Here is a 15,118-nt window from a genome sequence, read left to right on the forward strand (position 1 = left end):
GAAATGCAAAATGAATGGGTGCTTCAATGTTCTAAAAAATAGATACCTTCAAAAACATAGCTTGGCTGCACCTACACAATCAGTAAATCAGCCAGAAATTCATCTTTGTGTAGTTTTCAATGTTTCGGTGAACAATAATACGAGGTGAGAGAAACTGCTGAAAACCTAGGCAAACTGTTTTGAGAGTTAAAATGCTTAAAAAACCTATTGCTCCAGTACCTACAACTTTAGTACCTAACCCATATGCTTATTCATTTTTTTCAACAGGTTATGGACCAACGCAATTAATGTGTTATGGCATTAAGAACAGCAGACGCTGTAGCATGTCCTTCCACTGATTAAGAACAGCCATCGATGTCCACTATTGAAATTAGATTGACTTTAGCTAATAGAAGTATTTCACCCTTAAGCTATTTTCTCTTGCCTCACAAGCCATAAATTCTTTGCTCTTGTTTTAAATAATAATGAAGATAACATTAGATAATAACTTGTGCAGACAATAAATATTTCCTCATGGGACTTTCCTCAAGGGGCTCCAGAGTCTTAAATATTCTTTGATTTGTTTGTCACTGTCACACCACCCCATCTCCAACCTCTGATTCCTCCCTGCATCTTTGAGTATTTTTTAACCACTTGACCCACTAGGGTCAATTCTTTTCTGCATCTGAATTTATTTAAGCAATAAATAGATGGCTACCACAAATGACAATGGTTTGTGTCTACTTGAGTAATTGTGAATTTGAGTCTGATGCCTACTGTGAAATACTTTGTTTAAATACAATTTTACAATAGGCATTGCATTAGGTCCTTGCATACTTCAGCTAAGAGGGCAGTTGCACACAATACAAGAAATACATTCTGGTGTTTATATCAAACTGCCTTTTAATCCTCATTAGCCTGATACATTTAGTTACATAAAAAAGGTCCTCAAACAAAAAGTCCATTCAGTTGGCCTATGGAAACTCTTCACAATCTTGAGTAAATTCATGAAGGACTGCTGTATTTAATTGATCTAACAGTCAAGTATAACATCTCTCCCATATATCTCCAAATATTCATCCTTTCCTCAGTCAAACTGTATGAAAATTTAGGATGATGCATTTTCATTTTACACACATTTTTTTCTTTATTGCTCATCCTTTTTCATTCACACTTCCAAGCAGTCAATTCCATAATATGTACATAACAAAGCAGCATTGGGTGGCCTGTTTGAATAGCTTTCAATTTAAATAACAGAAACAGCAGTCAAGTTTGTCTGCAAACAATTAAGGAACATTCATATTTTAAATAGCCACAAATCCATTTGAAACCAAACTCCTGTTTGAGGGGAAAATGTAAACTAGTGCTCAACAAAAAATGTCTTTCACCTTTGTTCAATGAAAATAGGATGACCGATGAGAACTTCTGTATGTTTTAATCATGTGTAACGTCATATGCAACAATGAAATGTCAAAACCCCCTTCAAAGGTCTCCGCCTTCAAATAACCTCCGTAATAAGGCTTTGTCGTCATGGTCAACACAGCCTGGTTCACCCAGTGGGATAGGCCCTGGCCACGCAGTTCAAGCTCAACCCAGCAAAACCTCTTAATATGGCACATTAATGGTTCGCAGAGCGCACACACACACATAGCCTAAGTAGTCTGGTGAGCTATTAGACAGGAATGGACTTTTTCCAATGGGCAACCAACAACACAAAACAGGGCATCTGCAAACCAAAGCGACTACGATCTGCCTTCAAGCTCCCCATCACGTCTCAAGGATGTTTACACAGTACTGAGCTTAAAAGTGACACCTGTATCCCTTCACGTTCATCCTTGTGGCCTTGATTGTGCTCGTTCCAGCTCCAGAGCCACTGATGTGTAAACCCTGCTGTGGTGACCTGCCTTGGTGGTCTCAGCTTGTGTAGTAGCCTTGGCCGAAACCTGCCTGATTGTACTGCTGGCCTCCATGCTGGAAGAACTGTTCGAACTGTCCACCTTGGTTGTAGTTCTGTCCTCCTCTACCGCCCCAGCCTCCTCCCTGTACCTGTCCCTGCCCCTGCCCCTGCCCCTGTCCCTGTCCCTGTCCCTGTCCCTGCCCCTGTCCCCCTCCGCCTCTGCCTCCTCTTCCCCGGCCTCCACGTCCGCCCCGACCCCCTCTGTCCTGGCGGCCTCCATCCTGGTGGTAGTTGTCGTGCTGGTATCCGCTACCTTGGTGTCCACCTCCTCCTCCACCTTGATAACCTCCCCCTTGAGAATAGTTAGGACCTGCTTGGTATCCTCCTCCTCCTCCATAGCCCCCTCTCCCCCCACCTCCCTGATGTCCACCTCCATCTTGATGGTGACCATGATAACCACCTCCCCCTCCTCCACCATCTGACCAGCCTCCCTGAGCCTTACCCCCTCTGCTTCCTCCCCTTCCACCCCGCTCGTAACCACCCCCTCCTCTCCCACCATGGGAATGCTGGTCGTAGCCACCCCTGCCACCACCACCACCCCCGCCTCTGCCACCACCTCCGTAATGCTGCCCACCACCAAAACCTCCAGACGGGCCATCCTGCCTCTTCTGCCAAGAGGGCATCTCTGGGGGTGGAGGTTCGATCTCGTAGGGTCTCCCGCCTCGGTCTGGCACACGGCCCATCAGAATCTAGTTTAAAAGAAGACAAGACAAGAAAACACTTAAACTCAACCAGCAAGGGTTTGATTAAGGGTCTGTGACTGCAGCAGTGTGACCAGCCCCTCTGCCCCACAGAATAGAGCTGCTTTCTACGTATTTGCTGTGGTCCTCTAATAGCATTGTTATGAAATACAGGTGTGTTAATACCTTATTAATTGCACAAGCTGTCTTCTCCCTGATCCTCCCACTGCTGGTGCGCATAATCTTTGATAGGTCTGCTCGCGCTGCAAAGAGGTGAGCTACAGTCACTGTGGTCTTGGCATTCAGAGCCGCACGCAAAGGTGGATACACTTTATTCAATTTTTCAGAGTGTGTCTGTTGAAAGAAAAATATGTTTCATAAACATCCCAGGACAACACTAGTGTTACAACTCCATATATAACAGCAGAATGTGGTCTCAGTGATTAAGGTTAATAATGGTGAAGATAAGGGTCCCATTGACAACCCTTTCCAACCACTGTTTTTAGTGGAATGGGGAGTGATTGTTACGTACTGCAGGACTCACCAGACTTTTCTATGTTAGTTCCATTATATTCAAAAGCAGTGTGAAAGCAACACAGCACTTAGACAAGACTAAACCAATCCAAATTTCTTATATGGCACAGAGAAAAAAATTATTTGACAGAACATTCACTGAAAATAGTTTGTGTGCTTGATAGCTTCTGCCACATTCCATGAGAGCTGCAAAATTAACATTACAACCAACACCAATTGCAAGTGGTGATGTTGGCAGTAGAGTTTATCGGCCTGTTACAGTTATAGCACTAGAAACATTTTAACTTAGTCAGAATGTAATATTACACAAAGCCTTGCAACATTCAGGCACTCAATACTGCTTTATCTCTTAAGTGTTCAGGTGTACAGTTCATGTTTTACCTTAGCCCGTTCTGACCACCCAAATGACTGCACCGTCACATCCAGACGTTTTAGCAACATCTTCCTCCTAACGTCATATTCATTCACAAGTGCTTGGTTGATTGCCTCAATTTTCTCCTAAAGACAGAACCAAGAAAGAATTTTTTTTCTTAGAGGGTCACATTCCCTCATTCAAAATAGCCAACAGCCCCAAAGAAAGGATTACAGGCAAAAGTTACCTCTTTTTTTTTTACAAAACACCTTTTTTGCTCATACACTGTCACTCACACTCCTTTATCAAAGCGCTTTTGGTCAAGTTATTCTTCCACTCAATCACTGAATAAAAAAAGGCTAATTTAAATGCAATCTGAAACTTTCTCTGAGCTATAGGCTTGAATCAATGCTATTTGTTGACACTTGACGAAGTTCACGTTTGAGCCAACACAAAAGGATCACACCATGGACTGCATTCCATTCTCCTGGAGTGGTTTCAGCAGAGACTGTACCCAAGATCACTCCATATCTGCATTTTGCACTTTGATATGCCCTCTAGACCTGCTGAGGCTACAGGTCTCCCTTTTCCCACACATTCTCAGAGATCTACAGTACAGATATACATCAACCAGTAATAGGAGTAATCTATGAAATCTTCTGACAAAAAAAAAAAAAAAAGATGTAAAGCGTAAAACTTAAAGCAAAAATATTTGCTGTCCCTTCTGTTCCATTATAACCTCCCCAAAGAACAGTGCAAACTTACCCAATGGAATGGCCCCAGTGGTTTCGCTAACAAAGGAGCTCCTACATGGTTAGGAGGCACTTTAGCCAACGCTTCTTTCAGCTGTCAACACAAGAGCATACATGAAAGATGATGCCCTTGACTAATACAAATATTACTTTATACAGACCAGCCGCAAGTGTGGATATAGGGGGCCAAACCTTTTTCTCTATTCCAGTGAAGAACTGGAACATGGTGATATTTGGAGGGGGCTTGGACATGCCAAGACCAACACAGATGCCCTTCAGCTCCAGGAAGAGGTCACTGCCACCCGACTCCTCTGCCTTCTTCTGCGGCTGATTCACCAGGATCATCCTGGCGGATTCCAGCTCTGAGATCAGGAAAGCTGACACCAGCAAAGCAATGGAGTTAAGACATGCAGGTTAAATAAAACATTTTGATGACAGGTATGCCATAATGTACAAATAAATGACATATCTAGAAATATATATTTTTTTAAATCAGAAAACAAACTCAACAGTGATCACTATATAACATGTCTGAAATGTTTAATCGTAGGCAAAGAGGGTCTCCCTTACTTAAGAGTAGTAAGCAGTTGGATTTGTTGAGGAGCCTTTGTGTGGCGTCTCCTGAGGTAAGGATGGTGTATGGACACACCAGCTCTGCCAGGAGCCCGCTCACCTCCAGCTGAAAGTCCACTGCTTCACTGGGACCTAGAGAGGAAGCCATACATACACACACAAAACACACACACACAAATATGATTAACCACTTCAGCAAATACCCCACCTGTTTGTTTGCTTTCTATAATGAGAGGACTTGGAATAACGTGTTAATGAAATTAAACTAAATGCTCTCCCACAGCCAAAATCAACAACGGATACACATGAGGAACTCCCCATTTTGTTGGGGTAAGCCTTCCAGAATCCTGTTTCCTCTACTCTGCGTCCCTCTATGGCAGGAAGCCAGCACTCACAGTTGGTGGCATGCACATTCTCCTCCAGTTTGCAGTAGAGCTTGAGTTCGGACACGATCCAGGCACAGAGCTTAGTGTACTCTGGGGATTCAGCTCCTCCACTCACCGCTGCGTCCAGACATCCGTCTTCCAGCAGGGGCCCCTGATAACTACAATATGGCCACATTTGACTTATAAGCCCAGATGCAAGACACGGGCAATGCCATCACAGAAAACGTATGCATGGACACACTGTAGAAATCAGAGATTGTTTACAATGACAGTTCACAGAGAATATTTTGAGGCATACGGATAGTGCTACAGGGGACAGGGACAACTCCCTCAGACTACTCTATAAGTAAAGTCATGTGAAGACTACATCTGGTAAAAATTGTCTTTCACTGACAGCAGTTGTTCTGCCCAGATAAACATTTCCCGTAAGATACCATGTTTTTATCACTCAACAAGCATCTTGTCAGAATAACCTACCCTTTTGTGCAACTGCGCTCTGGAACTACAGACAGGGTGGTGCTAAATATAGATCAGAATAGGCTATTCAAAAAGGTCCTGGCTACTGAGCCACCCAATCTCCATCTTGGGTTGCATTACTTCATTTGAACTAACGCAAGACTCCGTTACACTGAATGCCAATTTGAAATAGATTATAATGCCCCACAGCATACAGATAGGATTCATGTAACCTGCAAATACTGTAATGGTAACGTTGGACGATTATGACATATAAAGCATAGCTAAATGGCCCAATGCCAGTAGATAAGGAGGCAGCTGCATGGTAGTTAGCTAACGTTATCGTTACTCTGATTCATGACCAGAGAGAGATAACGTGGCTTTGGCAATATGTCAACGATTTCCATTGGTTTCATGTCATTAAAGTTGTAGGTTTTCTCTTAGTTTACAAGATGACTGAGCTGACATTTTATGTTCCATTTCATATAATAGCCTAGGGACTGACTGACTGACATGAGAGATAGGCACAAGTCTCACTGTTCATTGACATGTCACGCTAGCAAGCTAGCTAACTAGCTTATACTGTGCACTGCACCCGGCAACTTGTCTCAGTTCACATTTTCTTCAAATACCTGAACAGGAGAAAATGTAGGTCACCTACCCCAAATCTTCAAGAGAATCCAGAATATCGGTCTCCATTTAGCCAACAGAATCACAAACTGCTAAAAAAAATCTAATGTCAAAGCAGTCTGATGCTAGCAGTGCTGTGTTGGCATACCGTTGATCTCGCGAACTCCTGTTGTCGGCCGTCTCTGGATATGCCTGAGTAAAATATTTTAGAACTGCTGCCGGTGTGTGGTACCATAGACATAAATACATATGTCTGTGTGCGGTACATGTATGCGGTACACAACGAACGTACGTGGTACTTTAGAAATATTACCCTAAGGCTTTAGATAGTCATTTACCTGAACAGCCAAATATTAGCCTTCGTGGAATACTGAATCACCAAAATAATAGTTACAGCAAGCAAATATTTTTAGGGATCGAACACTCATGTGGCAGGCAGGGGGGGTCAACAGAGTGTAGTGATAAAACCATTTATGGGATACCGTTCTGTCATGTGATTGCATTGTTAGTTTGTGTTGTATGCTGTTATAAATGCAGTGGGATTTTTAAATCTTTTGACCTGAGAAGGAACAGCATTATTTATAACTAAACAAATTACTGATCTCAGACTTAACTTTCTATGTCCACTAGGAGGCAACCGTAGTCCAGTCTATCGTTTTGTCAAGGTACCCCTGAACTGTAGACTCGCATTGTCAGGAGGTTGCTATTGTGGGCTATGCGTTCAGATTATATAAGGCAACCGATTTGGAAAAGTTTTTCATTTTATTATTTGTTTGGTGTCCCTGATTGCAGATGTCCATGGAATACATTAATATAAGCCCTTAAAAAATAGGCCTAAATGGATTAGGTCTATAAACATGACTTGACACACTCTTAATTTATACAAAAAAACATGGAAAATGGATCAAGAGTTACAGAGACAGGACTAACCGTCTACTGCTTAGTGGAATTTGCATATGTTTTTATCAAAGGTCTGTATCATGCAACACATCGTTTTATAAACACACATAGAGTCTTTATGGTTATGAGAGGCAGATGATTTATTTGAAATGGCAAAAGTCATAACAGTGATTTGTGTTACAGAGATAAAAATCAAACAAACATACCATCTATGTGGTATCCCTTTCGTATAGAGCAGGACAGACAGAACCAAGAAGACACTAATGAATCAACATGTAACAGGGAACACAGTGTCAGGCAGTTGATGATGTACGCGATCTGAGTAAATATGAAGCTGCACAAAGAAAACTTTTGAGATATGGGTTCTACAGCAGCAGGTATGACACTTACAGGGATGTACAATCATGCCCTCAGCTGCTTGCTCCAGATCATCCCTTCAGAAACATGTTGGCTGATAGCATCTGCAAGGACTCCGGAAGCAAAAGGTTAACTCAGTTCCGACCTGCCAAACTTCCCCCAGTCCCATTTCACCTTTTTCTAAACTTCTATAGATATTCCGTTGCCTATAATCTAATATAAATACTTCATAACAAAAAGAAATCTACAAAAATACATTTTTATCTCATTTTAAAAGTTCTCAACTCATTTGCACATTTGCAGTTACTGCAAAACTTCCAAAAAGCCCAGTCCATACCAACAAAGATCAAAACTGGTAAAGGCATGGTTGCTCATGGACATTGTTTAGCAGGTGATATAAATGTACAAGAGAACAAGAGGGCCTAAGTGTGGCTTATGTGGATAATTACAGAACTTCACATGCTTAACCCTAGATGCCCCTTGATGCTGTTGCTTTGATATTACGGGTCAAACATTTACAGAACCCTGAGGCGAAATAAGCTCCTGAATATGTAAGAGTAACATCACTCAGAGCAGCACTACTGTGCAGTATTTTGGGCTGACATAAGGCCTGTGAGGCATCTCTCTCTCTCTCTCTCTCTCTCTCTCTCTCTCTCTCTCTCTCTCTCTTTTTCTCTCTCTCTCTCTCTCTCTCTCTCTCTCCTAGCATGGAGAACAGCATCTGATTTTATTGAATCGGGTCCTTGGTCCAAGAAAAACCCCTACCCATCCCTCCAATAAAAATGTTTCTGTTGTTTAACTATCCAACTGTTATTAGCTGAATACTGTATCGCTCATTTACCAGTTTTAAAGAGCTCTTAAAAGATTTTCCATGTGAAATTTGTGACCTTGTTCTCCATATGACTGGCAAAAAAAATATTTAACTTTACCTCTAATACACATAATAATGTAATGAAAAATTATACCAAAAGTTGGCAAGATTAAATAGAAAACTCTCACAATAATAATAAAATAAAGAATGCTACTGAAGACCCATTATGAGTATAAAAATAACATTTGACCTGCAATAATGTTAAATAAAATTAAATAAAATAAGAATAAACATACTCAAGTAGACCAGTTTAACATAATGAAAGTAATGTGGATCGTTGTATCCATGTGAAAAGCAGTAATATGATGCACAGAGGAATGTTCACAGAGAAGTCTTAACATTCCCCTACTGACAAGGAAGTCACTTTGCTTCAGTTTGTATCCCTTATTCTGTAGGTAATTCCACTGAGTGCGGCGCATATGAACATGTATTTTGGGGATGGAACACAAACAGGTAGCAACCTAAGATGATCACTGTCACTGATCTTAACTGAAGACAGAGAGAAAACCATTGCTTCAAGGTTATGAACAGACACATGAAATAAATAGGATCACACCCACACATACTGCTCGCAAGTACAAAAGGGATCAATTCAACGCACATACATTCTGCCTGTTAGCCCAAACAATGCTCTCATATGCTTCTATAAAAGCATGCTTGTTAATGCTACATCAAAGGGGGATCCTGAAGACATGGCTAGCCCAAGTTAGCCAGGTGCTCTATAGTGTAGCACAGGTAAAGTGTCTTTAGGTTGGTCCACCCTTTATTTTCATATGCTCTCACATGTGTGCCTCTTCTCCTCAAACAACTTTATGGCACAGTCACAGAGAGATTTCTTTTTGTGTAACATATGAATGTAAAGTCAGCTTAAATATTAGTGTAGTACAGATACCAGCATATTTGCCTCCCAAAAATAGTACTGCAGTCTTTTGACCTTCATTAACAAATATGTTCGGACATTTCTGTATGGAGTCATAAACACAATTTTGTTCTTGTTCACTGCTGACAAATATAACAATAAATGACCATCAATCAATATCATTTTCCTCCACTGTTTGATATTTGTAATAAATGTAATAACTCAAATCTCAGTGGTTAAAAAAAAAAAAAAAAAGATTTAATCGCACTGAATGTTTGGCATTTTTTCTGGCTTGAAATTGTCCCACTTTCTGTGCATTTAATGGGTTATTTTACTGTCACCTCTATCTCCACTTCCCTGGATCTCCATGGTGATGGAGGCACTGTCTGGCTCATTCGTCCGATGCCTGGCAACGGTAAGCAAACACGCACCTGGCCCCCCACACCTGGCTACCAGGTGAGAGAGCCGGCGCTGGCAGCCGCCACTCAGCCCAACCTGGCCAGGCTTCTGAGAAAATGCCTGCGTAGCGCTGTGTTGCTTTTGCAGATCGAGACGTAATGTGATATTCAGTCCTGAGAAAGATATAGGTCAAAAGTCACTGTTTAAAGACCTTGAGTTTTGGAGTCTTTGTCAATCCAAACAGTAGAAAACGCGATGTGATATTGTCCAAAATTCCATTTATCTAAATCAAAATCCATTTATGATATAGATGATGGGAACAGTGTTGAACAACACTGACCAGATTTTTAAACACATTTCCATCACTGTGTTGTTCATGAATTCTTGTCAATAAACAAAGTACCATATTCCTGGGATCCAAAGTTTGACAACAAAACTGGCAGAAAAAATATTATTATCAACACTCAATCTGGCAAATTGGCTTTCAGCATCCATCCACACTAAAAAAAAAAACATACTTTGTACCTGCTGATTTTTCCACCCCATATTCCTTGAGCCTTATCTATTCCTTGGCACAATATCCTTCTAGCACATCCTATTTTACTTCAACTATTACTTCTTACTTCTCATCACTCAGCACATCTTCAACATTCAAAGTGTCCTCTACTTGCTGTTCAACCAGTGATAGTGAACGGCTGTACTTAACTTTACCAGTGTCTTCTCAGTAGTTTACGCAGTTGCCCTTTATGACTTAACAGATGGTACACATTCTCATATGTGTACATAATATACCTCCAAACGCACTCTCACGCGCCCATTCACAAACACATGTTAGTGTTTGGCCAACCAAGTCCTTCTATGCTGTGGGATCCAGATTTCTGTTGTCACTGTCTCCAGACCAGGTCTGAAAGTAGCCAGGGTATCAGCCTGCTGGGGCTCATAGACGCCAGGAGAGTACAGGGTGTAAGCTGACTGTGAATCAGTTCCACCTAGACAGACAGCTCTTCAATATAATGAATTGCCATCTATATCTGTCTATACATCCATCTATCAGTCTATTAGTCCATACATCCATCTGTCCCTCCATCCATCTGTCCATTGGAGAATAGCCTCTGGGCCTCTTCCAATGTGTCTTTTTCCCCAGCAGCGGTAGGGAAGGCAGAGAGTGCCCTAATCCTGGTCACCAAACGGGTGTCTCAGGCACCCTAAGACATCCCCCAGTGAAGAGAGCCTCCTTGGGCGCGAAGCTGAGGGCCGGCGGGGGCTCCGACACTGGCCCTCAGAGTGGATAAGTCAGCTGTCCTGTTGGGGGTTAGGACAGGACAGGGTAGTCATAAGCAACACATGCAGACCAAAACAAATAGTGGTAACAGCAGTACAGGACAGAAGTATAGAAGTCAGAAAATCGATCAGAGACATTTCTATTCAAAAGTGGATCTTAGGCTTTTTTAAATGAATGTGGATGTGTATTGTAGATACATGAATGGCCCATTGGTTTAAAGATGTGTATTTCTCTGCATTTCAAATATGAATTGTGTATTACTTCAGACGTAACAGTTCATATCTAAAAGAGCACAAGTTCACTGGATACTGTGGGTCAACAGGCAGATAAGAGACAATGAAAACAGGTTAGAGGAAAGGAACAGAGATAACCCCAAGCGGGATTTAGAACGTCACTGGAAAAACAAAACATAACAGGTAGGGTGCATACACACACACAAACACACACACACACACACACACACACACACACACACACACACACACACACACACACACACACACGCACACACACACACACACACACACACACACACTCACACACAAACTTACATCAGGCTATTATTTTAACCTACATCTTTGTAGGGCATACTGGTCTGATCATCAAGGACACCATATGGCCAAAATGAACACTCTGAGACAGATGCTTGCAAGTGAGACAGACACACACACACCCACTCATTCACTCACTCACACACACACACACACCAGCGCTCACACGTCATAAATGACAATCCCCTATCAACAGCCACTGGGGTACAAACACTTTGTCGGTAATGCACAATTACATATCCCCCATGGCTTTTTATGGAAAGTGTTTCCACACCAAAGTCCTAGATTGTTCCGTTTCTGAACCCCCTGGCGACACTGTTGGTGTTAATATAGTCCCCTAAAGCTGGACGGCTGGGGGGAATAAAAACGGGGGGAAAACCTCCTACACTACATTAAACACCATCAGTGTGAGTGCCGGTTTGCCCTCTACGCTCCCTTTATCTAGATAATCTCCTGTTGGATGAGAGTGAAAAACTCCCTGTGGCAGACAGCCACTGAATCTCTTTGTTACCACGGCGATGGTAACAAGCGAGGCTTTCATAATGAGATGTTCCAGAACCTTGAGTCGGAGGGGTGGCACGGCAACCGACAGAAAACACTCCTCTGCGCCGCTAACCTAGATAGCGCCGTCGGGTATTAAAGCCGTCCCATTCCCGAGTGTTGGGTGTCTGTGTGGATTTGAAATGCTACCCTGACATCATACAGAATTAGGAGAGAAGGGAAGGAATTTGAAGGTAAATGGTGTCTCCATTACACCTTGTATGAAAAGTCAAAGACTGAAAGCTAGTACATATTAAACAGCCTAAAACAAACAAATATTTTAAGGTAAAGGGCAGAATTACGTACATACTTTCCTACATTTGTAGTGTATCTGTTGATGTGTCCTTGTGGTTCATATTACATTTACATTTACCGGTACTCATTTGGCAGACGCTTTTATCCAAAGCGACAAGTACAGAATATTACGCAAGGAAAACAAAATGACTAAACTAGAATTTAACATAACATAAATTTGCCATTAACAGAAAAGGTGAAAGGTCATCAGTTGCCAGACATTTAAATGCTGCAGGCCATGATGCCGACTCATTTACGTTTATGGGCCTGGAGATTGTTAATCAGTCTCCAAGAGGCGGAGATCATGAGAATCGCCTTATGGAGATGACGGTCTGGTATATCTTCACTCTAAATACGGTGACACCTAATGGTATGAATGAGGACCTGCCTGTTTAATATATATCTAGCCTATTGCTTGTCCATATGATGATGTTTGATATTTCAGCAATCTCTGTTGATGTTTGTTATGTGGCAGCCTGTCAATTATGTGTGAGCATGATTGGTCAATTATGTACCTATGGGTGGAGATATTCATTGCCTTGAATGACACATGATTTGTGAATTGCCATTGCTTGATCTTGAAGGTCTGTCTGTGGGTGTGGGTATTTAGGCTTTGAAAGAAGTCTTTGTTCAAAAGCACCCTGAAGAAGGCACTACACTGAGACGTATCTGTGCTGATATGTTCTGACAAATAAAAATCAGATTGTGCCTGAGTTTGGCCTTTTCCTGCTTTACTGACGCACAAATACACAGACAATACCCACCTCCATTACCCCTGGGACATCTGTTTTCTGTCTGTGTGTGGTTACGCCATTGTGCACCACCTCCGTCGGCCCCTCTGTCTGCTCCTGGGAGTCCCTGCGGCTCCGAGGCTGCCCGGCCGCCGTCGTCGTCTCGTTCTCCCAGCGGGCGAAGCCCTTGCTCTTGGAGGCCTTGCGGTGCGGCCGGTATCTCATCTTGGGGAAGGTGTGAGAGCCCCCGTCCCCGGCGGCCCAGCCATGGTCGGCCCACAGCGGCTCAGTCTGCGTGGCCTGGCTGGTGGTGGCCCGCTGGAGCCGGACCGAGATCCTCTGGGCCGAACCGGTCATCAGCGTGATGGACTGACCCTCCAGATCAGAGCCCGCGGGGGTCACACTGGGGAACTCAAACACCTCATCGTCATCTGGTAAGGGAGGAGTAACAGTGTGTACAATAGCATTGAACGTTTACAATGAATATGGTATAGATTGGAGAAGAGTATAGTCCATTGTGAAGATGTAGGGTATGTAGGGGCCATTGTGTAAGTTTGAAAGAGTTCAAGTTAGCATTAGACCAGATGACCCATTCATAGGCCATTTAGACTGTTGCACAGGGGCCTGGGGTATTGTTTAAGGTGCGGTAGGGTCAGATCGAGTGGAATGGGAAGAAAACCTGACCATTGAGGAGGGACCTATCTGTGGAGTTGGTGGGGGTGCAGTGAACAGGATGTGGTAGAGTTGATGGTAGAGAAGGTGGAAGGTGGTGGAATGTTCCTGCTGATACAGGGTGGAGTAGAGAGGACAGGGAGTGGTTGGCAGGGCCGTCTAGGGGGAGATGGGGGAGGAAAGGTGGATGTGGTGTAGTTTGGGGGAGGGGGGGTAGACAGAAACAGATGCACCATCCAGCCAACTGCTGTTTCCAAAAGCAGAACTCCGTCCCTCTTGAGTTGATGTGAAAATAAAGTGTGAAATACTGTTGCTGTCAGTGGCTGTCCTGCTGTACAACGCTGTGCTGCTTCTTACAGCTGTGGCCACCGCTCAGTAAATGGGGAATCTCCCCTGAACCCATTTTCTTTTGGATTTTTTCACACATTTGTGATTAAGTGGGCCTCAGGCATGATTGGACGAGGAGTTTGGGTCTCTGCTGACAGGGCCAACCCTGACATGTTTGGACACATCCACAAATGTTTTGTCCTTTATCACACAACCCTCTTTCACCCTTCTCATGAAAAAAAAACCTCTATGCTGATGTGGAACACTGAGCAGACATTTGTGCAGTGGTAGAACATACAATAGCCTGCCAGCTCTCTTCCCATGCTAAACTTATGAACGTCATTCATATGTTCAGTAATATAACTTCAGTTCTTCAAATTATATACAAAAACTACTTATGTGTATCGTGGTACATGATGTATTGTCACCAATAACTTTTTTAAGAATTTGTCATAGATCCATAAGCAGGCCTAACCCCAGCCCCACCCCCTCCAACCCCTCACCTTTGCAGGTGGCTAAGGCTGGGCTGCTGGGCAGAGAGCTGTGCGTCAGCGGCCCGTGCGACACGCTGCCGTGGGAGGTAGAGCGAGGAAGTTTCCGGCAAGCCAACACCAGCAGCTCCCGACACTGTTTGTGGCAGTTGACCCCGCAATCTGACAAAAGTACACAGAGATCTGAACATTTACCCAAAACAAGGAAAGTTCAACAATTATGTCTAGTATAGTTCAATATTGTGTCCACTGCTGAATTCCATTCAGTAGTAGCTTACCTTTGCATTTGTATCCTTGTTTAATAATCCCCCACAGCTGTTGGCAACACATGAGCACAGACAGGGAGACAGAGAGAAAGAGAAGGGGGTAGAACTAGGTTAGGCTGAGGATTAAGACTGAGTGTGTGTGAGAAGCTGCACCTGAGAACGATCACAGCAGATTCAGACCCATGGACGTAAGGGGATAGGAGGCAGGGCCGCAACTGTGCCATAAACAGGATACAATTCCTCTCAACACCCTTCCTGCACACTGAATGTGTGTGTGTG

General features: G+C 43.1%; 2 protein-coding genes across 6 annotated transcripts in view; both read right to left on the reverse strand.

Annotated features, from left to right (window-relative positions):
* Window positions 1-862: 862 nt before the first annotated feature.
* On the reverse strand, window positions 863-6,678 carry fam98a (family with sequence similarity 98 member A). Its single transcript, XM_012840360.3, has 8 exons — window positions 6,331-6,678; window positions 5,223-5,371; window positions 4,825-4,959; window positions 4,447-4,631; window positions 4,268-4,348; window positions 3,532-3,648; window positions 2,803-2,970; window positions 863-2,625 (listed from the first exon to the last, which is right to left on the reverse strand). The coding sequence occupies exons 1-8, from the start codon at window positions 6,366-6,368 to the stop codon at window positions 1,894-1,896; spliced, it is 1,605 nt and encodes a 534-aa protein (XP_012695814.2). The 5' UTR covers window positions 6,369-6,678; the 3' UTR covers window positions 863-1,893.
* A 640-nt stretch (window positions 6,679-7,318) lies between these two features.
* Window positions 7,319-15,118, reverse strand: part of rasgrp3 (RAS guanyl releasing protein 3 (calcium and DAG-regulated)) — a 34,790-nt gene continuing 26,990 nt past the window's right edge. For all 5 annotated transcript variants that reach the window (XM_031578617.2, XM_031578618.1, XM_012840418.2 and 2 more), the window contains exons 14-17: window positions 14,852-14,888; window positions 14,586-14,735; window positions 13,117-13,514; window positions 7,319-10,987 (exon numbers count right to left, since the gene is read on the reverse strand). In XM_031578617.2, coding sequence (XP_031434477.1) covers window positions 10,979-10,987; window positions 13,117-13,514; window positions 14,586-14,735; window positions 14,852-14,888 — 594 coding nt within the window. In that variant the 3' untranslated portion in view covers window positions 7,319-10,978. The remainder of the gene's footprint in view (window positions 10,988-13,116; window positions 13,515-14,585; window positions 14,736-14,851; window positions 14,889-15,118) is intronic.

The sequence above is a fragment of the Clupea harengus genome, chromosome 13, assembly GCF_900700415.2.
Source record: "Clupea harengus chromosome 13, Ch_v2.0.2, whole genome shotgun sequence".
Taxonomy (NCBI): domain Eukaryota; kingdom Metazoa; phylum Chordata; class Actinopteri; order Clupeiformes; family Clupeidae; genus Clupea; species Clupea harengus.

Excerpts from the sequence above, each read along its gene's own strand:
- fam98a (XM_012840360.3), bottom strand. The coding sequence starts at position 6,368 with ATGGAGACCGATATTCTGGATTCTCTTGAAGATTTGGG. Across the intron at positions 5,372-6,330 it reads GATTCTCTTGAAGATTTGGG|TTATCAGGGGCCCCTGCTGG; the intron begins GTAGGTGACCTA and ends GCCATATTGTAG. Across the intron at positions 4,632-4,824 it reads CAACTGCTTACTACTCTTAA|CTTTCCTGATCTCAGAGCTG; the intron begins GTAAGGGAGACC and ends TGCTGGTGTCAG.